Source organism: Oncorhynchus nerka, linkage group LG2 (genome assembly GCF_034236695.1).
Source record: "Oncorhynchus nerka isolate Pitt River linkage group LG2, Oner_Uvic_2.0, whole genome shotgun sequence".
In the NCBI taxonomy this organism is placed as follows: Eukaryota; Metazoa; Chordata; class Actinopteri; order Salmoniformes; family Salmonidae; genus Oncorhynchus; species Oncorhynchus nerka.
In genome coordinates, this window is record NC_088397.1 from 10,457,955 (window position 1) to 10,478,705 (window position 20,751).

The following is a 20,751-nucleotide window of genomic DNA, read 5'->3' on the forward strand; positions in this document are numbered from 1 at the left end:
AGGAGGGTTATCAGCTGGTCATTCATGTTGATGATTGATGTACATCTGCTAGTTAGTTACAGTGCCTCCTAAAGACGTGGGGAAAAGGAGGGCTATCAGCTGATCATTCATGTTGATGATTGATGTACATCTGCTAGTTAGTTACAGTGCCTCCTAAAGACGTGGGGAAAAGGAGGGCTATCAGCTGATCATTCATGTTGATGATTGATGTACATCTGCTAGTTAGTTACAGTGCCTCCTAAAGACGTGGGGAAAAGGAGGGCTATCAGCTGATCATTCATGTTGATGATTGATGTACATCTGCTAGTTAGTTACAGTGCCTCCTAAAGACGTGGGGAAAAGGAGGGTTATCAGCTGATCATTCATGTTGATGATTGATGTACATCTGCTAGTTAGTTACAGTGCCTCCTAAAGACGTGGGGAAAAGGAGGGTTATCAGCTGATCATTCATGTTGATGATTGATGTACATCTGCTAGTTAGTTACAGTGCCTCCTAAAGACGTGGGGAAAAGGAGGGCTATCAGCTGATCATTCATGTTGATGATTGATGTACATCTGCTAGTTAGTTACAGTGCCTCCTAAAGACCTGGGGAAAAGGAGGGCTATCAGCTGATCATTCATGTTGATGATTGATGTACATCTGCTAGTTAGTTACAGTGCCTCCTAAAGACCTGGGGAAAAGGAGGGCTATCAGCTGATCATTCATGTTGATGATTGATGTACATCTGCTAGTTAGTTACAGTGCCTCCTAAAGACGTGGGGAAAAGGAGGGCTATCAGCTGATCATTCATGTTGATGATTGATGTACATCTGCTAGTTAGTTACAGTGCCTCCTAAAGACGTGGGGAAAAGGAGGGTTATCAGCTGGTCATTCATGTTGATGATTGATGTACATCTGCTAGTTAGTTACAGTGCCTCCTAAAGACCTGGGGAAAAGGAGGGTTATCAGCTGGTCATTCATGTTGATGATTGATGTACATCTGCTAGTTAGTTACAGTGCCTCCTAAAGACGTGGGGAAAAGGAGGGCTATCAGCTGATCATTCATGTTGATGATTGATGTACATCTGCTAGTTAGTTACAGTGCCTCCTAAAGACGTGGGGAAAAAGGAGGGCTATCAGCTGATCATTCATGTTGATGATTGATGTACATCTGCTAGTTAGTTACAGTGCCTCCTAAAGACCTGGGGAAAAGGAGGGCTATCAGCTGATCATTCATGTTGATGATTGATGTACATCTGCTAGTTAGTTACAGTGCCTCCTAAAGACCTGGGGAAAAGGAGGGTTATCAGCTGATCATTCATGTTGATGATTGATGTACATCTGCTAGTTAGTTACAGTGCCTCCTAAAGACGTGGGGAAAAGGAGGGTTATCAGCTGATCATTCATGTTGATGATTGATGTACATCTGCTAGTTAGTTACAGTGCCTCCTAAAGACGTGGGGAAAAGGAGGGCTATCAGCTGATCATTCATGTTGATGATTGATGTACATCTGCTAGTTAGTTACAGTGCCTCCTAAAGACCTGGGGAAAAGGAGGGCTATCAGCTGATCATTCATGTTGATGATTGATGTACATCTGCTAGTTAGTTACAGTGCCTCCTAAAGACCTGGGGAAAAGGAGGGCTATCAGCTGATCATTCATGTTGATGATTGATGTACATCTGCTAGTTAGTTACAGTGCCTCCTAAAGACGTGGGGAAAAGGAGGGCTATCAGCTGATCATTCATGTTGATGATTGATGTACATCTGCTAGTTAGTTACAGTGCCTCCTAAAGACGTGGGGAAAAGGAGGGTTATCAGCTGATCATTCATGTTGATGATTGATGTACATCTGCTAGTTAGTTACAGTGCCTCCTAAAGACCTGGGGAAAAGGAGGGTTATCAGCTGATCATTCATGTTGATGATTGATGTACATCTGCTAGTTAGTTACAGTGCCTCCTAAAGACGTGGGGAAAAGGAGGGTTATCAGCTGATCATTCATGTTGATGATTGATGTACATCTGCTAGTTAGTTACAGTGCCTCCTAAAGACCTGGGGAAAAGGAGGGCTATCAGCTGATCATTCATGTTGATGATTGATGTACATCTGCTAGTTAGTTACAGTGCCTCCTAAAGACCTGGGGAAAAGGAGGGCTATCAGCTGATCATTCATGTTGATGATTGATGTACATCTGCTAGTTAGTTACAGTGCCTCCTAAAGACGTGGGGAAAAGGAGGGCTATCAGCTGATCATTCATGTTGATGATTGATGTACATCTGCTAGTTAGTTACAGTGCCTCCTAAAGACGTGGGGAAAAGGAGGGTTATCAGCTGGTCATTCATGTTGATGATTGATGTACATCTGCTAGTTAGTTACAGTGCCTCCTAAAGACCTGGGGAAAAGGAGGGTTATCAGCTGATCATTCATGTTGATGATTGATGTACATCTGCTAGTTAGTTACAGTGCCTCCTAAAGACGTGGGGAAAAGGAGGGCTATCAGCTGATCATTCATGTTGATGATTGATGTACATCTGCTAGTTAGTTACAGTGCCTCCTAAAGACGTGGGGAAAAGGAGGGCTATCAGCTGATCATTCATGTTGATGATTGATGTACATCTGCTAGTTAGTTACAGTGCCTCCTAAAGACCTGGGGAAAAGGAGGGCTATCAGCTGATCATTCATGTTGATGATTGATGTACATCTGCTAGTTAGTTACAGTGCCTCCTAAAGACCTGGGGAAAAGGAGGGTTATCAGCTGATCATTCATGTTGATGATTGATGTACATCTGCTAGTTAGTTACAGTGCCTCCTAAAGACCTGGGGAAAAGGAGGGCTATCAGCTGATCATTCATGTTGATGATTGATGTACATCTGCTAGTTAGTTACAGTGCCTCCTAAAGACCTGGGGAAAAGGAGGGTTATCAGCTGATCATTCATGTTGATGATTGATGTACATCTGCTAGTTAGTTACAGTGCCTCCTAAAGACCTGGGGAAAAGGAGGGCTATCAGCTGATCATTCATGTTGATGATTGATGTACATCTGCTAGTTAGTTACAGTGCCTCCTAAAGACCTGGGGAAAAGGAGGGCTATCAGCTGATCATTCATGTTGATGATTGATGTACATCTGCTAGTTAGTTACAGTGCCTCCTAAAGACGTGGGGAAAAGGAGGGTTATCAGCTGATCATTCATGTTGATGATTGATGTACATCTGCTAGTTAGTTACAGTGCCTCCTAAAGACCTGGGGAAAAGGAGGGTTATCAGCTGATCATTCATGTTGATGATTGATGTACATCTGCTAGTTAGTTACAGTGCCTCCTAAAGACGTGGGGAAAAGGAGGGTTATCAGCTGATCATTCATGTTGATGATTGATGTACATCTGCTAGTTAGTTACAGTGCCTCCTAAAGACGTGGGGAAAAGGAGGGTTATCAGCTGATCATTCATGTTGATGATTGATGTACATCTGCTAGTTAGTTACAGTGCCTCCTAAAGACGTGGGGAAAAGGAGGGTTATCAGCTGGTCATTCATGTTGATGATTGATGTACATCTGCTAGTTAGTTACAGTGCCTCCTAAAGACGTGGGGAAAAGGAGGGTTATCAGCTGATCATTCATGTTGATGATTGATGTACATCTGCTAGTTAGTTACAGTGCCTCCTAAAGACGTGGGGAAAAGGAGGGTTATCAGCTGATCATTCATGTTGATGATTGATGTACATCTGCTAGTTAGTTACAGTGCCTCCTAAAGACGTGGGGAAAAGGAGGGCTATCAGCTGATCATTCATGTTGATGATTGATGTACATCTGCTAGTTAGTTACAGTGCCTCCCTAAAGGTGCCTCCTAAAGACCTGGGGAAAAGGAGGGTTATCAGCTGATCATTCATGTTGATGATTGATGTACATCTGCTAGTTAGTTACAGTGCCTCCTAAAGACCTGGGGAAAAGGAGGGTTATCAGCTGATCATTCATGTTGATGATTGATGTACATCTGCTAGTTAGTTACAGTGCCTCCTAAAGACCTGGGGAAAAGGAGGGCTATCAGCTGATCATTCATGTTGATGATTGATGTACATCTGCTAGTTAGTTACAGTGCCTCCTAAAGACGTGGGGAAAAGGAGGGTTATCAGCTGATCATTCATGTTGATGATTGATGTACATCTGCTAGTTAGTTACAGTGCCTCCTAAAGACGTGGGGAAAAGGAGGGTTATCAGCTGATCATTCATGTTGATGATTGATGTACATCTGCTAGTTAGTTACAGTGCCTCCTAAAGACCTGGGGAAAAGGAGGGTTATCAGCTGATCATTCATGTTGATGATTGATGTACATCTGCTAGTTAGTTACAGTGCCTCCTAAAGACGTGGGGAAAAGGAGGGTTATCAGCTGATCATTCATGTTGATGATTGATGTACATCTGCTAGTTAGTTACAGTGCCTCCTAAAGACGTGGGGAAAAGGAGGGTTATCAGCTGATCATTCATGTTGATGATTGATGTACATCTGCTAGTTAGTTACAGTGCCTCCTAAAGACGTGGGGAAAAGGAGGGCTATCAGCTGGTCATTCATGTTGATGATTGATGTACATCTGCTAGTTAGTTACAGTGCCTCCTAAAGACGTGGGGAAAAGGAGGGTTATCAGCTGATCATTCATGTTGATGATTGATGTACATCTGCTAGTTAGTTACAGTGCCTCCTAAAGACGTGGGGAAAAGGAGGGCTATCAGCTGATCATTCATGTTGATGATTGATGTACATCTGCTAGTTAGTTACAGTGCCTCCTAAAGACGTGGGGAAAAGGAGGGTTATCAGCTGGTCATTCATGTTGATGATTGATGTACATCTGCTAGTTAGTTACAGTGCCTCCTAAAGACGTGGGGAAAAGGAGGGTTATCAGCTGATCATTCATGTTGATGATTGATGTACATCTGCTAGTTAGTTACAGTGCCTCCTAAAGACGTGGGGAAAAGGAGGGCTATCAGCTGGTCATTCATGTTGATGATTGATGTACATCTGCTAGTTAGTTACAGTGCCTCCTAAAGACGTGGGGAAAAGGAGGGTTATCAGCTGATCATTCATGTTGATGATTGATGTACATCTGCTAGTTAGTTACAGTGCCTCCTAAAGACGTGGGGAAAAGGAGGGTTATCAGCTGGTCATTCATGTTGATGATTGATGTACATCTGCTAGTTAGTTACAGTGCCTCCTAAAGACGTGGGGAAAAGGAGGGCTATCAGCTGATCATTCATGTTGATGATTGATGTACATCTGCTAGTTAGTTACAGTGCCTCCTAAAGACGTGGGGAAAAGGAGGGTTATCAGCTGATCATTCATGTTGATGATTGATGTACATCTGCTAGTTAGTTACAGTGCCTCCTAAAGACGTGGGGAAAAGGAGGGTTATCAGCTGATCATTCATGTTGATGATTGATGTACATCTGCTAGTTAGTTACAGTGCCTCCTAAAGACGTGGGGAAAAGGAGGGTTATCAGCTGATCATTCATGTTGATGATTGATGTACATCTGCTAGTTAGTTACAGTGCCTCCTAAAGACGTGGGGAAAAGGAGGGTTATCAGCTGATCATTCATGTTGATGATTGATGTACATCTGCTAGTTAGTTACAGTGCCTCCTAAAGACGTGGGGAAAAGGAGGGTTATCAGCTGATCATTCATGTTGATGATTGATGTACATCTGCTAGTTAGTTACAGTGCCTCCTAAAGACGTGGGGAAAAGGAGGGTTATCAGCTGATCATTCATGTTGATGATTGATGTACATCTGCTAGTTAGTTACAGTGCCTCCTAAAGACGTGGGGAAAAGGAGGGTTATCAGCTGATCATTCATGTTGATGATTGATGTACATCTGCTAGTTAGTTACAGTGCCTCCTAAAGACGTGGGGAAAAGGAGGGTTATCAGCTGATCATTCATGTTGATGATTGATGTACATCTGCTAGTTAGTTACAGTGCCTCCTAAAGACGTGGGGAAAAGGAGGGCTATCAGCTGGTCATTCATGTTGATGATTGATGTACATCTGCTAGTTAGTTACAGTGCCTCCTAAAGACGTGGGGAAAAGGAGGGTTATCAGCTGGTCATTCATGTTGATGATTGATGTACATCTGCTAGTTAGTTACAGTGCCTCCTAAAGACGTGGGGAAAAGGAGGGTTATCAGCTGGTCATTCATGTTGATGATTGATGTACATCTGCTAGTTAGTTACAGTGCCTCCTAAAGACGTGGGGAAAAGGAGGGTTATCAGCTGGTCATTCATGTTGATGATTGATGTACATCTGCTAGTTAGTTACAGTGCCTCCTAAAGACGTGGGGAAAAGGAGGGCTATCAGCTGGTCATTCATGTTGATGATTGATGTACATCTGCTAGTTAGTTACAGTGCCTCCTAAAGACGTGGGGAAAAGGAGGGCTATCAGCTGATCATTCATGTTGATGATTGATGTACATCTGCTAGTTAGTTACAGTGCCTCCTAAAGACGTGGGGAAAAGGAGGGCTATCAGCTGATCATTCATGTTGATGATTGATGTACATCTGCTAGTTAGTTACAGTGCCTCCTAAAGACGTGGGGAAAAGGAGGGTTATCAGCTGATCATTCATGTTGATGATTGATGTACATCTGCTAGTTAGTTACAGTGCCTCCTAAAGACGTGGGGAAAAGGAGGGTTATCAGCTGGTCATTCATGTTGATGATTGATGTACATCTGCTAGTTAGTTACAGTGCCTCCTAAAGACGTGGGGAAAAGGAGGGTTATCAGCTGGTCATTCATGTTGATGATTGATGTACATCTGCTAGTTAGTTACAGTGCCTCCTAAAGACGTGGGGAAAAGGAGGGTTATCAGCTGGTCATTCATGTTGATGATTGATGTACATCTGCTAGTTAGTTACAGTGCCTCCTAAAGACGTGGGGAAAAGGAGGGTTATCAGCTGGTCATTCATGTTGATGATTGATGTACATCTGCTAGTTAGTTACAGTGCCTCCTAAAGATGTGGGGAAAAGGAGGGTTATCAGCTGATCATTCATGTTGATGATTGATGTACATCTGCTAGTTAGTTACAGTGCCTCCTAAAGATGTGGGGAAAAGGAGGGCTATCAGCTGATCATTCATGTTGATGATTGATGTACATCTGCTAGTTAGTTACAGTGCCTCCTAAAGACGTGGGGAAAAGGAGGGTTATCAGCTGATCATTCATGTTGATGATTGATGTACATCTGCTAGTTAGTTACAGTGCCTCCTAAAGACGTGGGGAAAAGGAGGGTTATCAGCTGGTCATTCATGTTGATGATTGATGTACATCTGCTAGTTAGTTACAGTGCCTCCTAAAGACGTGGCGTGGGAAAAGGAGGGTTATCAGCTGATCATTCATGTTGATGATTGATGTACATCTGCTAGTTAGTTACAGTGCCTCCTAAAGACGTGGGGAAAAGGAGGGCTATCAGCTGATCATTCATGTTGATGATTGATGTACATCTGCTAGTTAGTTACAGTGCCTCCTAAAGACGTGGGGAAAAGGAGGGTTATCAGCTGATCATTCATGTTGATGATTGATGTACATCTGCTAGTTAGTTACAGTGCCTCCTAAAGACGTGGGGAAAAGGAGGGCTATCAGCTGATCATTCATGTTGATGATTGATGTACATCTGCTAGTTAGTTACAGTGCCTCCTAAAGACGTGGGGAAAAGGAGGGTTATCAGCTGATCATTCATGTTGATGATTGATGTAAATCTGCTAGTTAGTTACAGTGCCTCCTAAAGACGTGGGGAAAAGGAGGGTTATCAACTGATCATTCATGTTGATGATTGATGTAAATCTGCTAGTTAGTTAGCAAGATTTGTTTTTATTGATTGTGATTTATCTTAAATGCTCTTAAATAATAACTTCATGATATGAACCTCATCATCCTCTAACTCAAGATATGTGGCTGGCTGGCTATTGGCTTGTGTGGATATTTTAGTATCACCTGGTGGTTAACTAGAGTCTTAATCTCATGACTCTGGATCAGAAGGTTGTGAGGTGGACACTCATGTTTTATTTTAACCCTATCCAAACCTTAACCCTTAGCTTAACCATTCAGAATGAATGTCTAACCATAACCCTTAGCTTAACCAATCAGAATGAGTGTCTAAACTGAACCCTAAGCATAACCATTCAGAATGAGTGTCTAACTGGAATGAGTGTCTAAACTGAACCCTAAGCTTAACCATTCAGAATGAGTGTCTAACCTTACCCTTAGCTTAACCAATCAGAATGAGTGTCTAACTGTTACCCTTAGCTTAACCATCAGAATGAGTGTTAACTGTTACCCTTTTAACCATTCAGAATGAGTGTCTAACTGTTAAGCTTAACCATTCAGAATGAGTGCCTAACTGTTACCCTTAGCTTAACCATTCAGAATGAGTGCCTAACTGTTACCCTTAGCTTAACCATTCAGAATGAGTGCCTAACTGTTACCCTTAGCTTAACCATTCAGAATGAGTGCCTAACTGTTACCCTTAGCTTAACCATTCAGAATGAGTGCCTAACTGTTACCCTTAGCTTAACCATTCAGAATGAGTGCCTAACCTTAACCCTTACCGTAACCAATCAGAATGAGTGTCTAAACTGAACCCTAAGCATAACCATTCAGAATGAGTGCCTAACCTTAACCCTTACCGTAACCAATCAGAATGAGTGTCTAAACTGAACCCTAAGCATAACCATTCAGAATGAGTGTCTAACCTTAACCCTTACCGTAACCAATCAGAATGAGTGTCTAAACTGAACCCTAAGCTTAACCATTCAGAATGAGTGTCTAACCTTAACCCTTAGCTTAACCAATCAGAATGAGTGTCTAACTGTTACCCTTAGCTTAACCAATCAGAATGAGTGTCTAACTGTTACCCTTAGCTTAACCATTCAGAATGAGTGTCTAACTGTTACCCTTAGCTTAACCATTCAGAATGAGTGCCTAACTGTTACCCTTAGCTTAACCATTCAGAATGAGTGCCTAACTGTTACCCTTAGCTTAACCATTCAGAATGAGTGCCTAACTGTTACCCTTAGCTTAACCATTCAGAATGAGTGCCTAACTGTTACCCATTCAGAATGAGTGCCTAACTGCTTAACCATTCAGAATGAGTGCCTAACTGTTACCCTTAGCTTAACCATTCAGAATGAGTGCCTAACTGTTACCCTTAGCTTAACCATTCAGAATGAGTGCCTAAACAATGTTTTAACCCGATCCAAAACCTTAATCCTTAATCTTCTAAATTTGACGTTTGGAGCAATTTCGAAATGTGATGTTTGGAGAAATAGAACGATACCTAGCATGAGGAGTCAAACCCAGTGTGTAAAAAGCACTTCGAAATGTCTTGTTTGGAGCAACTTCGAAATGTGACGTTTAGATTAATGTAAATAAACATCTGATTCTGCAGTGAGACTGTGAGAGCTTGTTGCAAGCTTAGACTACCTGTGATGCTGCTGCCAACTGAGGAAGGGATGGAGTCGGGTCGGGGGGAGGGTCGTTGATGTAGCCGCTCCTCTCTCTGTGCTCTGTGTATCAGCCAATGTAACAGTGTTCCTTCCGTCCCTCTCCTCGCCCCTACCTGGCCTCGAATCAGGGGTAACAGTGTTCCTTCCGTCCCTCTCCTCGTCCCTACCTGGCCTCGAACCAGGGGTAACCGTGTTCCTTCCGTCCCTCTCCTCGTCCCTACCTGGCCTCGAATCAGGGGTAACAGTGTTCCTTCCGTCCCTCTCCTCGTCCCTACCTGGCCTCGAACCAGGGGTAACAGTGTTCCTTCCGTCCCACTCCTCGCCCCTACCTGGCCTCGAATCAGGGGTAACAGTGTTCCTTCCGTCCCTCTCCTCGTCCCTACCTGGCCTCGAACCAGGGGTAACAGTGTTCCTTCCGTCCCACTCCTCGCCCCTACCTGGCCTCGAACCAGGGACCCTCTGCACCCATCGAAAACAGTCACCCTCAAAGCAACGTTACCCACCGCTCCACAAAAGCCTTGCAGAGCAAGGGAAACAATTACTCCAAGGTCTCAGAGCGAGTGATGTCACAAATTGAAGCGCTATTAGTGCGCACCCCGCTAACTAGCTAGCAATTTCACACCGGTTACACCAACTAGACTGAATATTGACGATGATGTAACTCAAGGGTTAATCAAATGTTATACTGCTGTGGCAACACTGTTGAAATGATAAACTAGGTAGCTAGCTACACACACTAGACTGGTGGCCGCATCTCATGCCTGTTTGGAAACCGGGCATGTGCAAGGTCTGATCAACAGGAGCAACCAACAGGGCTGACCAACAGGGCTGACCAACAGAGCTGACCAACAGGGCTGACCAACAGGAGCAACCAACAGGTCTGACCAACAGGAGCAACCAACAGGGCTGACCAACAGGGCTGACCAACAGAGCTGACCAACAGGGCTGACCAACAGGAGCAACCAACAGGAACAACCAACAGGGCTGACCAACAGGGCTGACCAACAGGAGCAACCAACAGGAACAACCAACAGGGCTGACCAACAGGAACAACCAACAGGGCTGACCAACAGGGCTGACCAACAGGGCTGACCAACAGGAGCAACCAACAGGGCTGACCAACAGGAGCAACCAACAGGGCTGACCAACAGGAGCAACCAACAGGGCTGACCAACAGGAGCAACCAACAGGGCTGACCAACAGGAGCAAGCAACAGGGCTGACCAACAGGAGCAACCAACAGGGCTGACCAACAGGAGCAACCAACAGGGCTGACCAACAGGAGCAACCAACAGGGCTGACCAACAGGAGCAACCAACAGGGCTGACCAACAGGAGCAACCAACAGGAGCAACCAACAGGAGCAACCAACAGGGCTGACCAACAGGAGCAACCAACAGGAGCAACCAAGAGGGCTGACCAACAGGAGCAAGCAACAGGAGCAACCAACAGGGCTGACCAACAGGAGCAACCAACAGGAGCAACCAACAGGGCTGACCAACAGGAGCAAGCAACAGGAGCAACCAACAGGGCTGACCAACAGGAGCAACCAACAGGGCTGACCAACAGGGCTGACCAACAGAGCTGACCAACAGGAACAACCAACAGGTCTGATCAACAGGAGCAACCAACAGGAACAACCAACAGGGCTGATCAACAGGAGCAACCAACAGGTCTGATCAACAGGAGCAACCAACAGGGCTGACCAACAGGAGCAACCAACAGGTCTGACCAACAGGAGCAACCAACAGGGCTGACCAACAGGAGAAACCAACAGGAGAAACCAACAGGGCTGACCAACAGGAGCAACCAACAGGGCTGACCAACAGGAGCAACCAACAGGGCTGACCAACAGGAGCAACCAACAGGGCTGACCAACAGGAGCAACCAACAGACGACATCACGACGACTTGCGGGAAATCGGTTCAGAACAACAATGACCAAAACTTTTATTTAAAAAATGATATATACACCACCACACAAAAGGGCACTTGGCGAGTGGGAGGGCAAAGTGCAGGTTGACTCTCATCTGTGCACGTGCCTGGGCGGGTGCTGTGGCAGTTAGCTCCAGGGTGAGCTGACACAGCAGCTATGAAAAAGGCTTGCTGCTGTGCTATACAGCATGAATAGCTTTGGTTCACTTATAGGCTATGTAATGTTCTAGCGATCTGGTCAGTGGCTGGCAGCCCTATTATGTGGTAGGTTACATGCAGCTCTACCATCACATAGACAGGACCCGAAACTGTCCTGTGTTGTCCTAGTGGTCCTTTCTGACCTCTGACCTGATAGAATAGAACTAGGCTGACCACACCATAAAGACAAGGCCGGGTGGGCTTCAGTGCTCCGATTGGATGCTAACAGAGTGGACACAGCACTGTACTGACCAGGTATTGGTGGCTGACGTCCTCATACTGGTCCTCTATGCTGATTGGCTGGACCTGAGTGGGGGAGATGCAGGAGCAGTCCTGGGGAAGAGGGGAGGAGGGAGGAGGGGGTGAGACATGCTCCCGGAGGAGAGGAGAATAGAGGAGAGGAGTGAGACGGTCCAATAGGGAAGGAGGGAGGAGAGGACAGGCATGCCGTCATGCCCTTATAAGGAGATAAGGAGGGACTTAGGAGGACAACACTGAAGAGATACTTTTGGAGCATCAAGGTTGGAGCCAATGTGGAAAACAACAGTGTTTGTGGAGGAAGACATGTAGTGCATGTCCATGAAGTGACTGCTACTTTAGAAAGAGACAGTTGATGACAGGGTTAGCAGCAGATTGGTACCCATGATATAACCTACAGGGAAAGGTAATGGCAATATGCATTGTTCATGAGATGGGTCTTATGAATGAACCCTGATAAAGAAAGCATGAGTTCTAGGATTGGAGCATGGCCAGATCAATGCGCTATGAGAGAGAAACACTGCACACCTGGAGGAGACGCTGGCTCATTAGATCATCATCATCATCATCAACAACAACCTCTTTAGATAAATCAGTGTCATGATCGGCTAAACATCAAAGCCATGCTGATTAGAATAAATATCCCTTACCAAGAAAGACATGGAGTTCTCTTCGTGGGGGTTAGCGCTTCACGCAATGGCATTTATCCGCTCCACGACCACAGCACGCGCTGTACAGTGAGAGCGATGGAGAGAGAGGGAGGGAGAGAGAATGAGCAAGAGGAGAAATACATGGTAACATGAGAGACTTAGTTAGGATTCAACCTGAGAGACAGCCTCCCCCATGGGGCGTCTGTATGTCCATACAGTTTACCTGGCTGTACTCTGCCGGGTTCAGATTCCACTGCGTTGGCATCTGGCTTCATCACTTCATGCAAAACACTGCTCCACGTTCTTGAAAAACATCACACAAAATGATTGATGATTAATTAAGCAATAATAACCCCAGCAGGGATTTTGTGCTGAACGCATGCTGTTGTAAAAAAAATACATTTTCACGGAGGTATCAAAATGTCTCGACAAAAATAACTATGCCAGTCGGTGACCACAAAATACTGAGATTAAAACACGCATTACGTGACTGTTTGGTGCGCAATAGCCCGATTCACATCGGTATTCGTTACATTTTCGTGATACAGAATCATTGTAGCCACATCTGAATGTAAGCATCTGAAATGCATGTGGTCCATCGCTTTGGCTGTAGCTAAGTGCCTCGATGGATATTTTCTCCCCGTCTCTCCTGCCACAGCATGAATGGGAAGGGGACTTTGAGGACAGTGCGTCGTCGTGTCCCATTCTATGAGCGCGCGAACTAATGATGAGTCCTTGGTCCCTGACCGTTATTGTTCTTTATAGGTCGTCGCTGCCATCTACCCACCATTGTGAAAGCTGTAAGTCTTTAACAACCCTATATGGTGACAGTTCTTGCCTGTTGTTTTGGGGGAATTATTTAGCTTTTAACCGATATTCTATTGTATTGTATTCCAGTCTATTCTGTTCTATTCTAGCTATTTTATTATAATCTACTGACAGACACCCTACTAGGGGGAAAATAATCAACGTTGTTTCCACGTCATAAAATAATAATATGTAATGGCGTTGAATCAGCGTGGGGAAATGATTGGATGTTCCAAAAGTCATCAACATAAGGCCATTTCGTATTTTTTTTAATCAGATGATGTGGTGACATTGTTGTTGATTTACCGTTGATTTCACGTTGATTTCACGTTAGTTGACAACTCAACAAAATGTAAATCAAAACGACGTTGAACTGATGTCTGTGTCCAGTGGAACGGGCCCAACACTGTAGCAGAGAAAGAGGTTGTCCTCTCTGATTGTAACCTACACATGTTTAGTAGATGTTTTCATATAACCACGTAAAAAAACAATCACATAATTAACATAATCACATTATTTGTGGATGCAGGATTGCATATGACTGCAATGAGTTTACTTACACTGAAAATCAGTTTATGAAATCTTCATGCCCAATCATAACAAAATCAGGCTGGGTTTTTTAACCAACTTACTCTTGCTCTGAATGCGAAACAAACTTGAACAAACCAAGCATGACATGAGGAAGCTTACAACTCGAAACTTAAACATGTATAACTTGGCAAAGTTAAGACTTATGACAACGCAAAATATGACGTAATGTACAAGTTGTGCGTAAAGACACTGTTTTGACTGAAGATATAATAAAATATTTTCAAGATGTAATGGAATAAAATATAAACAAATTGCGATGCGTTATACACACTGTTAAAACAAATGTATATTGTTGAGAGTATGAAGTTTGAAATTTATAGTTAATGGCAACAACATACTTCACCTATGTTGTTGCTCTCCTCTCAGATGATTTGACGTAATGACGTAGATACTAAACTTGCGAGAACCTGATAAAAGTTTGGATATGAATTGTTATTCATTTCATTTTCATCTGTGACCCGCACTGATTTATACCAGTACTTTTTTGATATTTTTTCCCTAATTCGTAGTACATTTTAGTTTTAATTCCATGTATCTTAAATTGATTTTAAATATGAATTAACAAAATAGATAACAAATAACAAATCTCAATGTATTTAGTGTAGGACTTTTATTTAGAAACACCACTCAATAAATATTGTCGCGTATTTTACACGTCACTCATTTCATCCGCGCGCTATTTCATGACGTGTGAAACTATCAACACCAACAGTCTGTCTGCTAATTTTCTCCCTAATATCTACTGTTGTCATTGTTTGAGATTTAGGATTGATGGGACCACATGTGCTCTGGGATTTGTCTAAGGTGTTTAAAATACATCGAAAGGTAGGTTGATGTTAATTTATATTACATGAAAATCCGGATCATGAAATCCTTGCCAAAGGCCGGATGGAAATCACGGATGTGCCACAGTACTACCTAGCTCTGCAATGTTCATCATACTATTCATCATCACTATCCCCCCCAAAAAACAAATCTCTCTCTTCTCAGAACGAAATCGTGAGATTATAATTTTAACGGGCGAAAACATACTTTTTGCGATTGTCGGTTTGTGTTTCAGTATGATATGTTAGATAAAGGAATAAAGACAGACACCAATGTCAGGTTCAATAGCCTTGTTTGTGCATTGTACAAATCCCTACAACTGGAGTCCCGGGGAACAGTCCGGCTAGTCGATTACCTATCAACTAGACTCCGTAACAGTTTGGTTTATTATTATGAAACAAGTCCTTGCACTGTCCTCTTGTCGGATTGTTCCATTGGTAGCGAGATCAAGGAATATTTTTGCACTTGTCACTTCTGCTCATCGCAGTTTATATTTAAATCCATATACTACGCCGTTGTTTTTATTATGACCCACAATCAGGGAGATGTTTTGTTGTTGTTTATGACGAACACTCCACGGTGGTTACACTGTATCCCGCGAACACTCCACGGTGGTTACACTGTATCCGGCGAACACTCCACGGTGGTTACACTGTATCCCGCGAACACTCCACGGTGGTTACACTGTATCCGGCGAACACTCCACGGTGGTTACACTGTATCCGGCGAACACTCCACGGCGGTTACACTGTATCCCGCGAACACTCCACGGTGGTTACACTGTATCCCGCGAACACTCCACGGTGGTTACACTGTATCCGGCGAACACTCCACGGGGGTTACACTGTATCCGGCGAACACTCCACAGTGGTTACACTGTATCCGGCGAACACTCCACGGGGGTTACACTGTATCCCGCGAACACATAATAGTATTCTTACTGTTGATAAAGCAACAATGTAGCTATCAATGTTTGACATTGCCCCATGCTGACTGTTGCAGATCCCAAAGTCCAGAAGACTATTTTCGAATTCCCTGTTTAGGATCATTTAAGTGTAATGACTTGGGAATTAAACATTTGAGCTAATATCTAAACTTCACATCCAATCTGGTCATATCACTGCAGATGAGACCTTAGTCCGGCACCTGTACACAAGATTAGATAACCTCCCTTTCTCCTCTCTATTCCTTCATAACTACAGGAAGGGGAAAGGATGGCAACAGTCTCCACCATGCTGCTTTGACCTGTCAAGCCCTTGTAGACAGTCTCCACCATGCTGTTTTGACCTGTCAAGCCCTTGTAGACAGTCTCCACCATGCTGTTTTGACCTGTCAAGCCCTTGTAGACAGTCTCCACCATGCTGCTTTGACCTGTCAAGCCCTTGTAGACAGTCTCCACCATGCTGCTTTGATCTGTCAAGCCCTTGTAGACAGTCTCCACCATGCTGCTTTGACCTGTCAAGCCCTTGTAGACAGTCTCCACCATGCTGCTTTGATCTGTCAAGCCCTTGTAGATCAGTGGTAGGGAATGACAGGACATGAGGAAGGGAAGCCATTGGGAAAGCCATCTCTAGGGAAATGCCTCTCATGACCTTTCACCTTATCAGAGAAGGGGGGGCGGGGCTACGCTCTGATTCTCTGCGCCTCTCCCCGACGTGTTCCCTCAGTTGTTAAAGGTATTGATTTCTTTGTGGTAACATGAGATAGATGGGCTAGAATGAGATCACAGCTTGAAGAGAAGGATATAGGCTAGACAAGGCTAGAGAATCTTCCTGCAGTCAGGGAGAAGGAACGAAATAAAGAAATATAAACCCATGTCTCAGTTAGCTACCTTGTCTCTTGTGTGTAGAGTAGACCAGTGACAGCATGTGGTGCAGTGCACTGTCAACTCCAATTTGGTTTGCCTTGCCCAAGGATGGATATGTCACTGAAACAAGGCCTGCTGCACTACTGTGGGTAAGGATGGATGTATCTGATGCTAAGTCCAATTCAAAAGGTTGCATTAAACATACTTGGTGGGGTTGCTTCATCTCAAAGCAGGACTTCTGGGTCTTATTTACTGGGAAACGGAAGCAAAAGGCCAAAACGGGGAGGGACTTACAGTACCTGTACCTGACTTTGTCCAATAAGAAATGCATGTTTTAGTTTTCCATTGCAAAATGTTTTGATACGGTGTGCACTAATGAATACGACCCTGGTTGGTGTATGGAACATCTAGGCTATTTTGCTTCTAGTCATATGTAGTTGACTCGTAAGCACATTCCCTATGACTATCGCCCCTGATTTTGGAAATAGAGGGAAAACGAGAAGGAATGGAAAGATGAATGTCACTGTGATGATTCCCCTGAGGATGAGTGTACACTGCAGCAGTGATATTTTTGGGGTTTGTGAGGTGGACAAAGTTATCTTATGTAAGGAGTCTGAGCTGCTATTTAGCTGAGGTATACAATATCTTCTCTCTCTCTCACTCTCTCGTTCTCTCTCTCTCTCTCTCTCTCGCTTTATCTCTCTCTCGCTCTCTCACTCTCTCGTTCTCTCTCTCTCTCTCTCTCTCGCTTTATCTCTCTCTCGCTCTCTCACTCTCTCGTGTGTGTTTCACATGCAGAGGGATACTCAGTCTCTCTCTTTCACATGGAGAGATTTGATATCATCTTTGGAAGGTGTCTCGGTGTCAAACAACAGGAAGGGGCTTCCCCCCCCCTCTCTAATGCTATGTGGCACATTTCTGTCCTTATAATAGAAGGCACTGCACTAGCCCTGACCCAGGATGAAAGTCTGGGATACGATCGCACACGACACAACACACTCAGACAGACTCCAAATCTATTTTCACCTTGAAATGTTGTAGACAGCACTAGTTCTACACTAGCCTTGACCCGGGACCAACACACCACACATGTACGACACACACTGGTCACTCGGTGCCTTAGCTCTGCCTCCAACTCCATAACACAGTCAGAAGCCTTTGCCTTTAAGACTGTGCTTGGCTTCTCGTGGGAAGCCACCCCTTTAAGAACTCACATCCTGTCTTGTGTCATCCCTTTAACATTGGAAGGTGTCTCGGTGTCAAACAACAGGAGGAGGGGTGGTCTTCCACCCTGGAGGAGGCTACTCTAATGACTAGTGTTTTCTGTCCTGGAGGAGGCTAAATAGGGTCTATGAGACTGGTTTTCACTAGAGCCTGGAGGAGGCTTGGTCTATAGAGCCTGGAGGAGGCTGGAGTGGTCTCTATAGACAGTTTTTTCCTGGAGGAGGCTAGGAGTGGTCTATATAGACTAATGTTTTCACTAGAGCCTGGAGGAGGCCAGGAGTGGTCTATATAGACAAAGAGCCTGGAGGAGGCTTTTCACTAGAGCCTGGAGGAGGCTAGGCCAGAGTGGTCTATATGGTTTTCTAGGAGGCTAGACAAATGTTTTCACTAGAGCCTGGAGGAGGCTAGGAGTGGTCTATATAGACAAATGTTTTCACTAGAGCCTGGAGGAGGCTAGGAGTGGTCTATATAGACAAATGTTTTCACTAGAGCCTGGAGGAGGCTAGGAGTGGTCTCTATAGACTAGTGTTTTCACTAGAGCCTGGAGGAGGCTTTCTCTATAGACTAGTGTTTTCACTAGAGCCTGGAGGAGGCTAGGGTCTCTAGTGGTCTCTATAGACTAGTGTTTTCACTAGAGCCTGGAGGAGGCTAGGAGTGGTCTCTATAGACTAGTGTTTTCACTAGAATGTTTTCACTAGGAGTGGTCTCTATAGACTAGTGTTTTCACTAGAGCCTGGAGGAGACCTGACTAGTGTTTTCACTAGGCCTGGAGGAGGCTAGGAGTGGTCTCTATAGACAAGTGTTTTCACTAGAGCCTGGAGGAGACTAGGAGTGGTCTCTATAGACAACTGTTTTCACTAGAGCCTGGAGGAGGCTAGGAGTGGTCTCTATAGACTAGTGTTTTCACTAGAGCCTGGAGGAGGCTAGGAGTGGTCTCTATAGACTGTTTTCAGAGCCTGGAGGAGACTGGTCTCTATAGACTAGTGTTTTCACTAGAGCCTGGAGGAGGCTAGGAGTGGTCTCTATAGACTAGTGTTTTCACTAGAGCCTGGAGGAGGCTAGGAGTGGTCTCTATAGACTAGTGTTTTCACTAGAGCCTGGAGGAGGCTAGGAGTGGTCTCTATAGACTAGTGTTTTCACTAGGGCCTGGAGGAGACTAGGAGTAGTCTCTATAGACTAGTGTTTTCAGTAGGGCTCTAGCTGCTAGTCAGTATGACTCACTCAGACACTAAATGGTTAAGACCTCCAACAGCAGAATCAGCTGGAGGAAATTTTCTGTCCTAAGTGTTCAAACGTCAGAGAGGGAGGGAGGTGGAGAAATGACAAGGAAGGATAGAAGGGGGGGCTAGAGGAGGAGAAGCTACAGCTCAATTTGTTTGTGGGTAACACTGAACATTTTTACAATAGCCTAGATTTTTGCCATCTATGTTCTTATTGGACATGCTAACATACACTGAGTGGACAAAACATTAAGAACACCTCTTTCATTGACAGACTGACCAGGTGAATCCAGGTGAAAGCTATATGATCCCTTATTGATGTCACCTGTTAAATCTACTACAATCACTAAAATTAGTTCTCTCATAGACAGAAATGTTTTCACTAGAGCCTGGAGGAGACTAGGAGTGGTCTCTATAGACTAAGTGCCTTTTGGTTAAGACAGCTGGAGGAAATTTTCTGTCCTAAGTGTTCAAACGTCAGAGAGGGAGGGAGGTGGAGAAATGACAAGGAAGGATAGAAGGGGGCTAATAGGATAGGTGCCAGGTGCACCGATTTGTGTCAAGAACTGCAATTCTGGCTGGGTTTTTCACACTCAACAGTTTAAAAAAACAATAATATGTATTTCGCCAATTCCTCCTTTGGCCGGCTTTCCTTCCAGGTCTCTGCTGCCAATGACTGGAACGAATTGCAAAAATCACTGGGGGGGGGTTTGTACTCAGTGTATTGCCTACCTACTAGTAGTACCTCCTGTTTCACTCTGTTCCAAAACATTTCTCCCTACTGAACACTTCTCTGGTCTGTTTCACTCTGTTCCAAAACGTTTCTCCCTACTGAACACTTCTCTGGTCTGTATCACTCTGTTCCAAAACGTTTCTCCCTACTGAACACTTCTCTGGTCTGTTTCACTCTGTTCCAAAACGTTTCTCCCTACTGAACACTCTGCTGGTCTGCTTCTTTTGTTTCTGCTAAGGGTTAGGGTTCAGAGGCCAGTAGTGGAGACTGTGTGTGTTTGACACCACTGTCCTCCAGGCTCCTGGACGCCTCAGGAGGGGGCAGGATGTGATGTCACAGCGGTGCTCCCTTCTTCCTGTCCGGCGGTGTGTGTGAGAGAGGTGGAGGCTCCACCCACACGGTGAGCAGACAAACAGGAGAGATGTTTGAGGTGAAACCCCGTGGCGTGGAGAAGAAGGGCGGAAGCACAGAGACTGGTGAGTGAAGAGTGGAGGAGATACTGAGGAGAGAGGTAAACGGGAGGAGAGGGGGCACTAGATACTGAGGAGAGAGGTAAACAGGAGGAGAGGGGGCACTAGATACTGAGGAGAGAGAGATGAGAAAGGAGAGGAGAGAGGGCAGGAGACTGCAGGGCAGGAGGGAGATGGAGAGCGGACAGGAGACTGCAGGATAGGGGGGAGATGGAGAGCGGACAGGAGACTGCAGGATAGGGGGAGATGGAGAGCGGACAGGAGACTGCAGGATAGGGGGAGATGGAGAGCGGACAGACAGGAGACTGCAGGATAGGGGGAGATGGAGAGCGGACAGGAGACTGCAGGATAGGGGGAGATGGAGAGAGGACAGGAGACTGCAGGATAGGGGAGATGGAGAGCGGACAGGAGACTGCAGGATAGGGGGAGATGGAGAGACAGGAGACTGCAGGACAGGATAGGAGACTGCAGGATAGGGGGGGGAGATGGAGAGCGGACAGGAGACTGCAGGATAGGGGGAGATGGAGAGAGGACAGGAGACTGCAGGATAGGGGGAGATGGAGAGGAGACGGACAG

At 45.0% G+C, this 20,751-nt stretch overlaps 2 protein-coding genes across 8 annotated transcripts in view; one reads left to right on the top strand and one right to left on the bottom strand.

Annotated features, from left to right (window-relative positions):
- stradb (STE20 related adaptor beta) overlaps positions 1 to 14,273 on the bottom strand; it is a 29,541-nt gene extending 15,268 nt beyond the window's left edge. For 3 of the 6 annotated variants that reach the window (XM_065023111.1, XM_065023122.1, XM_065023123.1), the window contains exons 1-4: positions 14,235 to 14,273; positions 12,722 to 12,801; positions 12,499 to 12,578; positions 11,843 to 11,923 (exon numbers count right to left, since the gene is read on the bottom strand). In XM_065023111.1, coding sequence (XP_064879183.1) covers positions 11,843 to 11,923; positions 12,499 to 12,510 — 93 coding nt within the window. In that variant the 5' untranslated portion in view covers positions 12,511 to 12,578; positions 12,722 to 12,801; positions 14,235 to 14,273. Of the gene's footprint in view, positions 1 to 11,842; positions 11,924 to 12,498; positions 12,579 to 12,721; positions 12,802 to 13,611; positions 13,750 to 13,865; positions 14,198 to 14,234 lie in introns of those variants that run through there. The other 3 variants (XM_065023113.1, XM_065023119.1, XM_065023121.1) reach the window with 3 other exon arrangements.
- A 281-nt stretch (positions 14,274 to 14,554) lies between these two features.
- The window catches only part of trak2 (trafficking protein, kinesin binding 2), a 76,004-nt gene continuing 69,807 nt past the window's right edge, over positions 14,555 to 20,751 (top strand). For both annotated transcript variants that reach the window (XM_065023127.1, XM_065023131.1), the window contains exons 1-2: positions 14,555 to 14,721; positions 19,944 to 20,181. In XM_065023127.1, coding sequence (XP_064879199.1) covers positions 20,127 to 20,181 — 55 coding nt within the window. In that variant the 5' untranslated portion in view covers positions 14,555 to 14,721; positions 19,944 to 20,126. The remainder of the gene's footprint in view (positions 14,722 to 19,943; positions 20,182 to 20,751) is intronic.